This window comes from Pan troglodytes, chromosome 18 (genome assembly GCF_028858775.2).
Source record: "Pan troglodytes isolate AG18354 chromosome 18, NHGRI_mPanTro3-v2.0_pri, whole genome shotgun sequence".
Lineage (NCBI taxonomy): Eukaryota > Metazoa > Chordata > Mammalia > Primates > Hominidae > Pan > Pan troglodytes.
The window spans coordinates 26,279,387-26,292,757 of NC_072416.2; the positions used below are offsets into that span (position 1 = coordinate 26,279,387).

General features: G+C 44.6%; 1 protein-coding gene across 3 annotated transcripts in view; it reads left to right on the forward strand.

Annotated features, from left to right (window-relative positions):
• DCTN5 (dynactin subunit 5) overlaps positions 1-5,517 on the forward strand; it is a 28,865-nt gene extending 23,348 nt beyond the window's left edge. Inside the window, exons 5-7 of one of the 3 annotated variants that reach the window (XR_001710060.4) lie at positions 1,280-1,382; positions 2,701-3,227; positions 5,098-5,517. Coding sequence is in view for 2 of the 3 variants with exons in the window: in NM_001246500.2 (NP_001233429.1) it covers positions 1,280-1,382; positions 2,701-2,798 (201 nt within the window). In the remaining variant the exon portion in view is untranslated. 3 annotated transcript variants of the gene reach the window in all.
• The last annotated feature ends 7,854 nt before the right edge of the window (positions 5,518-13,371 follow it).

Genomic DNA, 13,371 nt, shown 5'->3' on the forward strand with positions numbered 1-13,371 from the left:
AGCAATCTACCTTTTCCTAGAAAAACATATGATTTAAGTGTTTAATAATGGGGAAAAATTTAAACACAAGCAAATCAATCATGTTCTTTGCTAAAATCTGAGGTCTGAACTGGTTAGCATTGTCCTGGTATTTGTAAAGATTTCCACATTCTCAGTCAGGTATATTTTCTGATTGTCTAGCCAGGATACCAGTGAACTAACAGGCCCTGATGTAAATGCAGTCAAAATGATCAAAACTTTCATTTCCTCAGCAAGGAGTCTAAGATACAGCTGTAAATTGTACACAGAAGCCCCATGAAACAGATGAGTCTCTCAGACCTTATTTCTTGCTCTCTAAGTGCCGTGGATCATGGCAGAATTGAAAAGTGGTGACAGTGGTTAAAGTCAGGGATGAGGTTCAAACATCTACATGACTATCACTCACCAGTGGGAGAACAAATGAACTAATAGTTTCATATCCAAATGAATTTTTCAGGATTTTTCCAGTTTGAATTGACAAAAGAGCAAACCAACCAACCAACCTTAAGCTGGTGGGTGTGGAGTGGAATGGGTGGTGAATATAAACCAAGAGTACAGGAGTAGATCTTAATGTCACGGCCAAATGGCTCCAGGCGTTCAGCCCATGTTGTAAGAATTAGTCTCCATCTCTGTGCTGCTTTCCTCTGGGAGGTTCACTCCCGGGCAGGTTCTTCCTTCATGGAAATAAGATGCCTATTCCAGTCTTCCAGCCTATCCTCTGGAAACCCCAGTGGGAAGTGCCGCTTTCCCCAGCAGTCCCAGCAAAAGCCCTGAGGTTGGGGTCCATCAGACTAATTGGGGTCATATGCTGACCTGTTATTGTTTCCAGGCTTGGGGTTTGGTGTGTGGGCTGGGGGGTGAAGCACATGGATGAGATGGGGATGGGAGGGTTACCGAGGAAAATACAGGTTCTGTTACCAGAAGAAAGGGGAATGGATACTGGACAAGCAAAAGCACAAATGTCCACTAAATCAAAGGGAAAATTCAACAGAGCTCATGGAAGACTGAAATTCAGTCTGTAATGCCTGAGACAGTTTGTCCTGCCTCTAGCATACAGCCTTCCCCCCGAAATGTACACAAACACGCACTCTCACAACCTTGCTGCCTCCTTCTCGTCAGGTACCACCTGAAGCAGGAAGTTGCAACCAACCCTCTTGTCACCGTCCCTGGCTATTACATGGTATCATGAATGGGGAAAATAGAAAGGAGGCTTTCACACAGTAGACTGATCCATTTCCTATTAACAAGATTTTAATTTCAGGGGCGCCGATGTGTGTTGAAAGACTGCTGCAAAATTCTTGACAACACAGTATTACCTCCAGAAACTGTGGTTCCACCATTCACTGTCTTCTCAGGCTGCCCAGGTAACCTTGGGTGTTGATTAATTTTATTTTAACTTACTAAAACTCAATTGTATTTTCCATCACAAAAGTAATGCTTACAATTCCTATCTCTAGCAATATGGTGATAGAGCTAACTTAGAAATTCACCTGTACAAAGTACCTAGAAATGCTACCTAACATATAACAAGCATCTGTTTAAATGCATAATTGGGTTCACCAGAAAATAAGGAAATTATGAAGGGCCAAACACAAAGAGGAAACTAAGCCCAAGCTGTGAGATTGCACGGGTTAATGCTGTCTTCATAATAGAGTGATTTGAGGGGTGATACTCATGTTGGGATGGAAATAAAGCCTTGGAGCCACACATGGTAGAGAGATCCTCAAATACTCTTAAAGGATTCCCTCTCAAGGAAAAGTCGATGTAAAACAAATCTGCTGCCAACACAGGGAATGTACAAGAAAGCATTTCTTGCCTGGCCTGGACTCTGGGTAGAAAAAGTCTGTCTAGAGAATTTTAGTACTGGGCTTACCCTCACATTGGTCATGGTTTTAATTTGTACATTCCACATGGCCCAGGAATTCCCAGACTGAAAAGTTAGCATAAACCATCGTCTAAGACCAGCAATACCCTGGGGATACCTGAGAGGGGCAAATATTAATACATTATCTCTGGACCTTGGCTGATAGAATGCTCACAAGTAAAGCCCATCAGGAGCCCGGAGTTCCAAATTATAAAACTTGAGGAAACGAAAGTGATACATACTTCTCTCAGAAAACTTGGAAAACACTGAAGAGCAGAAGGAAGGAGAAAACCTCACATTCCCTTAGCCCTGCCCCAAGACAGTATCTTCTTCTCTATGTTGTTTTACACAGCTGAAATCATGTAGCATATACAGAGGCATGTCATAAATTCACAGATGGAAAATAATATGAACAGAGAGATTTGACAGTATATGATACCTACCACTGAGTGGTTTAATTGTTTTTCCAATTAAAAAATAAATCTCATCTCTCAGATCATTGAATCTGAGTTTCTAAGATGAACAAAATCATCACTCAGATTCTTCGGGGAGGCATTTGGCCATTCTGCCGTGTCATGCATCTCTGCTTTTGCAGAGGAGGAAGGAGAGACTTTTGTTTAGTAATTTCTCCATATTGGGGTCCTGCCGTGAAAAAGTTTAGCTGTTCTTAGCAAGCGCTGGACCAGAACAGCCTCAGCGATTGTTTAAGTGATTGTCAGACATGCATCTGATTGAGGTGAGAAGGATATTGCCAGAGAAATATCTTAACCTCTTGTAACTTCTTCAAGCTCCTTACAGCTGGGTCTTTCTTTCCCCAGGACTCTTCTCAGGGGAGCTCCCGGAGTGCACTCAGGAGCTGATGATTGACGTCACCAAGAGCTACTACCAGAAGTTTTTGCCCCTGACACAAGTCTAGCATCTCTGCCTCATGTCTTGAATCTGCTTGAGCTCTAAGATGAACCTGGGGACAAAGTGAGCCAGTCAGCACCTACAAAGAGCTCTTGTGTCTTTGACATCTACCACCCTCCTCCTTTTAAAAAATTTCTTTAGAATTTCTCAATATTCAAGGCTCTAAGCGCTTAAGAATTCACTAACAGACAGACCATCTGGAGGAGCTGTCTTCAAATGCTGTGCTTACACCTTATCTATGAACAGTCACTTTGTACCATTATCTGTGGAACACAGAATCATCTGTTCCCAACGCTCCAGCCCCTTGGTCCTGTGGATGGCTGGATCCCGCCTGAAACGGACCTGCAGAGCAGCAGCACCCTTCCGATGTGGAGGCTATGTAGCTGGTGCGCTGCTCACGGCCATTCACTGCCCATGCTGAGCGCCTCTCATACAGGTAATGCCCAGCTTTTCTGCTGCTAACACATTTGGCCAGTTGTTGCAGTTGCTCATAATCTTGGGAAAGGTGTTTGTGACTTTTCAGAGCCCAGATTCCTGTTGGCTATTAAAACTTGAAGGGAGGGGTGAATAGTGTTTCTCTCTTCTTCCCAAAATGACCTTAGCTGTCCTAGGATAGTTAGTAAAAGACTTTTTAGCATTTTGACCTAGGGCCTTTGGCTTTCACTAAAAGTGGGGACCTCAGTATCCCAGATTATAATTTTGCCAAGTGTTAGATTTGAGTCTCTCATGTGGATGCATTAGTCAGGCGGTTACTCCTTGCTTCAAGGTACTTACCTTATTTCATTGAAGACACTGCATTTGTGAACTCTTGCTTCCTGGCCTAGAACCATTCAGCCTACCCTGTATTTGCCATAAACTCCACAATTCACACCAAAATGTCTGTACTTAGAGCTCATTCGCATATATACAGGAAGGGCTCTTAGAATCAGTTTGTGGGCACAGAGCCTCAGGAGTAAATGAAGTTGCTAGGGCTGTTCTTACCATCTCCTTCTGGCCAAATAGCACAACATTGCCTGGTTCTGCTCTGACCTCTTAGCTTAGAAGGAAGATTCAGAAGTGAGGGCCTAAGAAGGTTGTCCTTGCCTAATGCTCTGATCTGTAAGTGAATAGGGCAGAACAGTTCAGCCTTGAGGTTAGAATTTAGCAGGAGCTATCCTGACTTAATATCCAGTTGTGGGGTTTGCAAAACAAAACAGCTGTATGTAATCATTGCCACTAGTTCCATCTAGAACTCCTTTCTAGTTTGTCATTTTTTAAATGTTTATACATTAAAACCACCAAAATACATAGCTTCGACAAGATGGAAGTTTATTTCTCTCTCCCATAACAGTGCAGTGATAGTCAGCTGGTCCAGGCCAGGCAAGGGGCTGGTCCATGATGTCATCAGGCACCCAGGTTCCTACTGTCTTGCCATGTGGCCACAGTTAGCAACAAAGGAGGCTGTAAATTTAGTTTCTACTTGGGCAGCCAAAACTCTGAGGAAGGAGATTCTGCTAGTAAAAAGGAGTGGGGGAAGAATGGCCATTGGGAGACAACAAGCAGACTCAACCAGTCCTCTTCGTTGGCTTCCTTTCCTCCTGCTGCACATGAGCCTTCTCCGTGCATTTGGAGCCATGACAGCTGATAGCTCCAGACCTGCATCCTCCTAGCTTGGGGGCCCTGAATGAAAGGTTTCTTCCCTTCCAGTTCTAATTTGGAAACTCCCAAAGTTCTCAATGGTTTGTTGTGAGTTCCATGTCCTCTTGGATCAGTCACTGTGGCCATGCGTGTTTGGCCACATGATTAATCCAGTCTGGGTCATGACCTTTTCTTCATCCAAAACAAGGTGGTGGGAAGACAAAAACAATAGCTACTACAAACAATAGGAGTTTATAATTATGTGCTGATGTATTCGAAGATGTGTTGACAGTCGTGAGTGTGTATCCTAGGAAAGGCGAGCTGGACTCTGTCTCCATGGTGGCTCTCACCCCAGGGACCTAGGAACAGCCTGTCACCACACAATTACTTTTATAACCCTAGAGAAGAAAATCTCCTTGTCCTCAAAATACTTCCAGAAGAACAACCAGATGGGAAGGACCTTGGTTGGGACTCTTTCCAGTTCACTTGGGGCAGAGGGAATTTAATGGCTCATGTAGCTGAAAAGGATGGGCTAGATTGGGCTTCAGGCTGCATCCCAGGACTCCAAACAGGGATCTGTCTCTTTGGCTCTCAGCTCTGCTTTCATTTGAGTTGGCTTTATTCTTGGGCTTCACAGTGTGGCCCCACAGCAACAGTTATTGATAAAAAGAGCTCCCCTTTGCTGACAGAACTGCTGGATTTGGTTCTCATTGGTCCAGACGAGGAAGGTATCCAGCCTCAAGTCATCATTGTGGCCAGGAAGATGGAATACACCAAATGGACAGGCCTGGCATGTACCCACAGAGACTGAGAGTTGGTGCTGGTGGTTGTGGTGGCAGATGATATTACCTGAAGCAGGGACGAATGGGTGCTGGGCAGGACAAAGCATCAGCTGTCCAGTTCAGGCCTCTCCTCTTTCCCTGGTGTCTTCATTTTCCTCCGTCTCCCTGCTGTCCCTTACCCTCTGCCTAATCTCTCATTACTCCTGGTCTTGGGAGGTACCTTCTGAGGATACTCCATTGGGGGTACCTGAGCCTGGATTAGAGGGCAGGGGGAGGATATTGCCTGGCCAAAGTGGGTGTTCAATAAAGAACCATTTGGAGATGGTCTTCTGTCTGGAACTGCTTCCTTTTTGTTTTGTTATTTTTCCCCAGATGAGCTGACTGGGCCATGGAACTGCTTCCTTATGGTTCCCATAGCACCTTACCGAGGCGCCCTTATCAATAGAGTTTTAGTTATGTACCTGTGTTCTTGTCTGAACCGCTGCTAACTGTGAGCTCCTGAGGAGTCAGGCCTGAGTCTGTGGGTCATCTAGCACATCCTTAATAGAATGATTGCCTGGATGTGACCACCCTCACCCCCAACCCTCACACACCCTGCCAGCATGCCTCAGACCTTACCCCAGCTCAAGATAAGTCTCAGATTGCAGGATACCTGGTGCAGGGAACAAAGGTGAATGATTGTCTTGTGAGCCTCCTGTTGACTGATTCTGTTTTACATGGCTGCACAGAGCCCTTGTGGTTATTTGGGGTTGGGGTGGTGGCTTCTGTATTAGTCACTTCTGCATGAACCATTTCACTCAGGATCTGAGGCCACAGTTCCTTTCTTAGTCACTGACCCATCTGGCAGACTTGAAATTAATCAGACAAACATTGTTCATAGTTAACATATCCTTGGAAGTTTCTCAGCTATAAGGAGGAGGTCTTGGTGGCTAGGGAGGCCTTTCTCTGTATCCTGTTCTATCCAGTGAGAGCCTAGAGGGTGCTGCCCAGCCATATTCTGGCTAGCCTCAGCTGTTCTCCTGAAAAATAATTGGCATCTGACAACCTGGATGGTGACTATAGGTAGTCAAATCCAGCTGGCTGGTCTCCTGGGGGTTAGCTTCCATGGAGCTGCAAGTCCCCTGAAATGATACTGGCAGTGTTGGGACAGCGTGTCTGAAGGCCTGGTTTTTTCAGAACTGGTCTCAGCAAAATGTCTTGCCAACTTCTACAGTTCCCATAAGTACATGATAACTGAAACACTTCTAGAGCCCCCCAGCAATGGGCTCGTGCTTTTAGTAGAATATGTGCTTGCTTCCATTTAGGGGTAAGAAAGTGGGCCCCTCACCATATGCTGCACAGAGAAGAGAGACACCATCACTCATTTATTCATTTAACAAGTGCTTTCCAAGCCACTACTAGGTGCCAAGCACTTCCTAGGTCCTGGGGATATAGTGGACTAAGATGGAGCCAGTTCTTTCTCATAGGGATCTCACAGCTTAGTGAGGGAGAAAGCCAAAGAGTCAAAATACAGAGAGGGTCTGAGGGGCCCATTTTGAGAACCATCATAGTGGTGAGGAGTGTGAGTGCCAGAGTCAGGCTGATCAAATCCCAGCCTGCCACTGGCTAGCCTTGTGACTTTGAGCAAGTTATCTTACTTTGTGGAACCTCAGGTTTCTCATCCATAAAATGGGGAAGTTGGATAGGGTATTATGATGATTGAAATGCATTTATACATGTAAAGCATAAGTACTGGCTCAGGGTGAGCACTCAATAAATGGCAGTTATACCTGCTTTTATTAGGAAGTGATACACCTTGAGCAAAACCCCTTAGAGTATAAGGCATAGCATTCTTACATATTTTTAAAATTTAAAATAAAATTAAAAACATCTTGCCCTTTATAATCAGTCTGCCACAAAGAAGAGATGGAGAAATCACCCTTCCTTGTTTTGTATCTATGGGGTGCAAACATTTAATCCTCCCAACTGTCAAAAAAGTGAGAGTTTCACAGCCTGTTTTACAGCAGAGGAAACTGATATTCAGAGAGGTTAAGTAAATTTGCCCAATGCCACACATCTAATAAATGGCTGAGCTGGAATCAAGGCCAGCTCTTACTTGGCTGCAAAATCCATGTTTTATGCAGCTCCTCCACTATCTTGGCCTCCAAGGCAGCTGGCTTTGAACACTACCCTTGCAGCCCAGTCAGCCAATCCCTTGCTCTCCTGAAGCTTTTGCTGGTGGGCCAGCCCCACCTGCTTTCCTTGTGCACTCTGACTTGGACCCTGAAGTGAGAAGAGTTGGCACAGGACATCTTACTTCCCTGAAAACAGTACCTGGACTTTTCTGTATCTTCACATCCATTGGGCATTGGGCAAATGGGTCATGCAGATGAAAACCATCCAAGATAAGAGACATGGGAATGAAATTCACACCCACTCTGGCTTTCATACCATGGGTCTGAACATTAGCCCATGGTGTTTCTTGGCCATACTGACCTGTGCCATTTCAGCTGCATTCATCTCAGTTGGTGTTGTCTGCTGGCTGCTCTTTCTGATTTCCCACAGGAGCAGTAAGAGCCTGAGGAAGAGTAGGGTCAGAGGAGTCTGGGAGAATGAGGAAATATGAGAGCTCCAGGAACTGAAAGGCCTGTGAGAGACTCTGAGCTTCCTGGGAACAGGTATAGGTTCTTTTTATTTCAATAATAACAGAAACAACTGTCAAAACCATGTGCCTGTACTATTTGGAGTGCTGTCCTTGCAGAATCTCATTATAAGAACCTTAGGAAATAGGCACATCATCTCCTGGATAGAATCCTAGGAAAGGGGCCCTATAATGGGCACTTTATCCCATTTTATAAACATGGAAATTGAGGCACAGAGAGATTAAGTACTTTCCCAAGGTCATACAGCTAGTGATGGAGGAGCTGGCATTTGAACCTGGAGTTTTTAGTCTATTGAGTTTAACCGACAGATCATACTGTGTTTTGGTAGGAAGGGAGGGAGGAAGCAAGCAAGTGAACAAATGAGTCTGGGATTTAGGACTTGCCAGACAAACAAGGCCCAAGAGGCAAGTATGCAGGTGGGTGTACTTGGGAGTCAGCAGAGTTGGGTTGGAATTCAAGCTTTGCCACCTGCTGGCTATAAACCTTGGTTGGGTACGTAACCCAAGGTAAATGAGATCATCTCTGTAAAACTCTTAGCCCTGTGCCTGGCACATAGTAAATGCTTAATAAGGGTTCACTGTTAGTATTACTATTACTGATAACATACAAATAGATTGTATTAATGGACCATAATTGCAACTGTATAAAACAAATTCCATGTTTGGCCGGGTGCAGTGGCTCAAGCCTGTAATCCCATCACTTTGGGAGGCTGAGGCGGGCAGATCACGAGGTCAGGAGATCGAGACCATCCTGGCTAACACAGTGAAACCCCATCTCTACTAAAAATACAAAAAAATTAGCCAGGCATGGTGGCGGGTGCCTGTATTCCCAGCTACTTGGGAGGCTGAGGCAGGAGAATGGCGCGAACCCGGGGGGCGGAGCTTGCAGTGAGCCGAAATTGTGCCACTGCACTCCAGCCTGGGCGACAGAGCGAGACTCCGTCTCAAAAACAACAACAACAACAACAACAACAAAAATTCCATGTTGACAAGGATGGGAATATGAGAACATGGAAACAGCTATGAAAAGACATAAGAGAATTAGGAGCATTTTCTTTGATATATCATCATTTTTTAAAAAAAAACTTGCTTGTATTTGTTTATTTTTTAAATAGAGACAGGGTTTTACCATGTTGCCCAGACTAGTCTTGAACTCCTGGGCTCAAGCGATCTTGGCCTCCCTAAGTGCTGGGATTACAGTCATGAGCCACTGTGCCCCGCCATTTTTTAGTAAACCTTTCTAATGGAACAAGTAAAACACATGCAGTGGATGCTCAGCAGGCCTTGAGTGTGTGAATGAAAAATATTTGAACTTGTTTTTACTGGTTGATTTCATTGCTTAAAAAACATACCTTAGCTGGACACAGTGGCGTGCGCCTGTAGTCCCAGCTACTCATCTCTTAAAAAAAAAGTTTTATGCTTGTTAATTTCATAAATGCTAGAGGGATCACCCTAATCAAATAAAGCTACTCAAAAATAAAATATGAAAGGTGTTAGTGGGATACAGCTTTCTAGTTTTTTGCCACTAGTGGATAGGTTGGAATTTAAATTCTCCGGATATTGGAACCAGAACAGGCTGTAACTGATTATTTTTGCTGTGATTCGTGCCTATTGGAGCCTCGGCAAAGAGGGAGACAACATGTAAAGAAAAGCAATCTGTTTGGAAAATGAAAATACAGTTAAATTGCTAATGAACCCTTGTCAAAATTAAATGTCTACCCTTAGAGGCTGATGATTGTCTAGTCTAATATGCAGTTTTTTTGAGTGGGTCAATTGGATTCTAAGACCAACAAGATAAAAAGGCAGCGTTGCATGTCACTTGGACCACAGCTGTCTGGCCATGCAGCATGCCTTCACTGCTGCTGAAGAAAAGCAGCTGGCTTGTTCAGAATCTCAAATTCCCAGATCCTAATTGCCTGGCCCTGACTCTAAGCTGAAACCTGCTACTGTCTGCCCTGAGCCGTTTTAGCCTCAACACGAGCTATGCTGAACTGAAAGCAGGCACAGGCTCAATGACCAGGACTCAGACGTTGGGGCCGTTGGATATTAAGGACCCCCTCCGTGGAGCACTAAACTATGAAAACGTCCTGGAACCTGGCTGAAAAGGGCTTATTCTCTAATGGGACCATCTAAGATCAAGCTGCTGATAGGCTCTTTGTCTCTAATACAGAGGCTAATTGCATTCCTAACTTCTAATATTTGCCAAACGCTCCAAGCTGGGGAAGGGCACATCGCAAGGACTATGACCTCTCCTCCTGCTTTTGACAGACCAGACTCAAACCTTCTCTGGGGCTTCTCTCACTGCTGTTGACTTGTTGCATTCAGCTTTTGGGATTAGTTGCAGCTTGCAACAGTGGACTGACAGCCTGACTCTACTTCCCTCACTTTTCTCCCAGCACACACAGCTTAGTAAGGTAGGTGGATTATTAAAACGTAGCTGTCCCCAGAAAGGTATTAGGCTTTTCTAGTCTGCTCATTGAATAATCAGGACAAAAGGGGTGGAAGATTATGTAAACATATTTTGAAATTTTTAAAAATTCAGGGTTTCATCCTTATTAGTTTGCTAAGGATACCATAACAAAGTACCCCAAACTGAGTGACTTACACAATAGAAACTTATTTTCCTGCAGTTCTGGAGGCTGAAAGTCCAGGACAAGGTGTCGACAGCTTTAGATTCTTCTGAGGCCTCTCTGCTTGGCTTGCAGATGGCTGCCTTATTACTGTGTCCTTGTATGGTCCCTCTGTCTGTGTGTCTGTGTCCTAATCTTCTCTTTTAATAAGGATACCACTCAGGTTGGATTAGGGCCCATCCTAACAATCTCATTTTAACTTAGTTACCTCTTCAGGGCCTATCTTCAAATATACTCACATTTTGAGGTATAGGTAGGTGGTTAGGGCTTCAGCATGAATTTTTGTGGGGACATAGTTCAACCCTCCACACATAATTACCAATTTCTGAATGTCTTTCTGGTTAAGTTGCATAAAAACGTTTATCTACTTGAACTCTAGGATGATAGTTAAAAAAAAAAAATGTTGGCCAGGCGCAGTAATGGATGCATATGATCCCAGCACTTCGGGAGGCTGAGGTGGGCAGATTGCTTGAGCTCATGAGTTCAAGACCAGCCTGGCAACATGGTGAAACCCTGTGTCTACAAAAAATGCAAAAATTAGCTGGACATGATGGCATGTGCCTTTGGTTCCAGCTACTTAGGAGGCTGAGGTAGGAGGATGGCTTGAGCCCAGGAGGCGGAGGTTGCAGTGAGCCAAAATCGTGCCACCGCACTCTAGCCTGGGCAACAGAGCCAGACCATGTCTCAAAAAAAAAAAAAAAAAGTTTATCTACAAAAATGCTTTTGTGCCTCTTACATACAACCCTTCCAGAGGAAAGGCCTAGCTGAGAGTAAGAGATGGTTGAAAAAATGCAATGTTATGATTGCTGAACAGGGTACGACTGTTTTTGTAATATTGGAGAAAATAATTAAAGCCTGGCACCTGGGGAGGCTTGATCCCTGGAAGCCTCCTCTTGCTGAAGGAAAATTCCCAGTGCTGCCTTTCCATGTGCTGTGAGTGCTTTGAGTTCAGACTGACAACAGAGTGGGTCTAGCTCCTATGCTTTCCATGAAGATCTCCCACAAATGTCATCCATGCTCATGAGATGGATCAACTTGTATCCTGAACAAGCAAAACTGTTTGGGACTCACTGCCTTCAGGCAGTCCCTTGGAAGCCAAGGACTCTGGTAACTTTTCAGATGGGACTGGAAACACTAGGGCAGGAGTTCCCCTGGTGGGAGGTCTGTTCACCTGTACGGCCTAATGGATGTCCTGCTTGAGGTGCCCTAATATTGCAAATTCTTTGTTTACAGGGGTACCACCTGTGCCCCTGGGACTGTGCTTCTGTACATGACCACGACTTTCATGATGTCCCCTCAGCCCTGGAAAGCATTTGGGTTAGCTTCCACTTACTGGTCAGAGTTATACTGTGCCTGAATTGATGCCTCAGGTCAGGTTGAAAAAAAAAAAAAAAAAAAGGTTCGGACAGCAATTAAGGGCTGGGCACGGTAGCTTATGCCTGTAATCCCAGCACTTTGGGAGGCTGAGGCGGGCAGATCACCTGAGGTCAGGAGTTTGAGACCAGCCTGACCAACATAGTGAAAAGTAAAAATACAAAAATAAAAAAAATTAGCTGGGTGTGGTGGTGTGCACCTGTAGTCCCTACAAAAATAAAAAAATTAGCTGGGTGTGGTGGTGTGCACCTGTAGTCCCAGCTACTCGGGAGGCTGAGGCAGGAGAATCGCTTGAACCCAGGAGGTGGAGGTTGCAGTGAGCCAAGATCACGCCACTGCACTCCAGCCTGGGTGACAGAGCGAGACTTCATCTCCAAACAAACAAACAAACAAAAGGAATTAAGGAGGAAGCCACCTGGCTTTCTAAGATAGACTTTATGGTTAATGGGATTTATTTTAGCTGGTTAAGTCCAGGACCCCTACCAGGAAGAACTGAGGTCCATACTTGAGGTTGGTCTCACCCTTTTGCATGGGGTCCTACTAATAATAATTTTGCTGTAAAGAAGCCTCAATAAGGAGATGGACTGTGTGAAAAGAGATGAGAAAGCAGGCCTGTTTGCAAGGCTGGCCCTTGGCTGGCATCTGAAAGCTTGGATTTCTCATTACTCCCTAAATGATAAGAGTGGCTCACTGTGCCTAAACTGTTTGTACAAACAATGTGGGTTATGCCCAACATCTGCTTTCCTTTTGGGAGTCAGATTTTCATATGTGTTAGGCAGAGGATGAGGTGAGCAGCTCCCAATGAGAACCCTGAACACAGTCTGTAATGAGCTTCCCTTGTATACAACATTGCACATGGGTTGTCACAACTGATTGCTGGAGGAATTGTGTCCTATGTGACTCTGCTGGGAGAGGACTGTGGGAGGCTTACACCTGGTTTCCCTGGACTTTGTCCATGCACTTTTTTCCTTTGCTGATTTTGCTTCCTAGCCTTTCGCTGTAGTAAAACATAGCCATAAGTATGACTACAGGCTGAGTCTGTGAATCTCCTAGTACATCATCAAACTAGGAGGTGGTGGTGTTGGCACCCCCAGCACAGGGCACAAGGGAGACTTGTAGGGTGTTTGTCATGTTCTCTTTCTCAATCTGGGTGTGGTTTACAGATTTGTTCAGTTTGTGAAAATTCACTGAGCTCTATGTGCAATTATAATATGTACATTTTTTCTGTAAGTGTATTAAATTTCAATAAAAAGAATAATTCACACCATAGGGGTACAAAATAACTTAATTTTTCAAAGTCTTCCTTTTATTCAGCCAACATTTTAGTAAGTACTGTTTTTTTTACCAAGCACTGCTCTGGGAGCTTGGACATGGGGTAGAAAGGACGGCATCATTGTCCTCATTGTCCTTCGGCTTAGCTGCAAGGCAGGTGAAGGATGCTTAGAGTATGGTTGATTTTTGCTGGGCTCTATGAAGGATCAGAGGGTGCTGAGGAGGCACAGAGAAAGAGCTTCTAACTTGGGTATTTTACTGTTC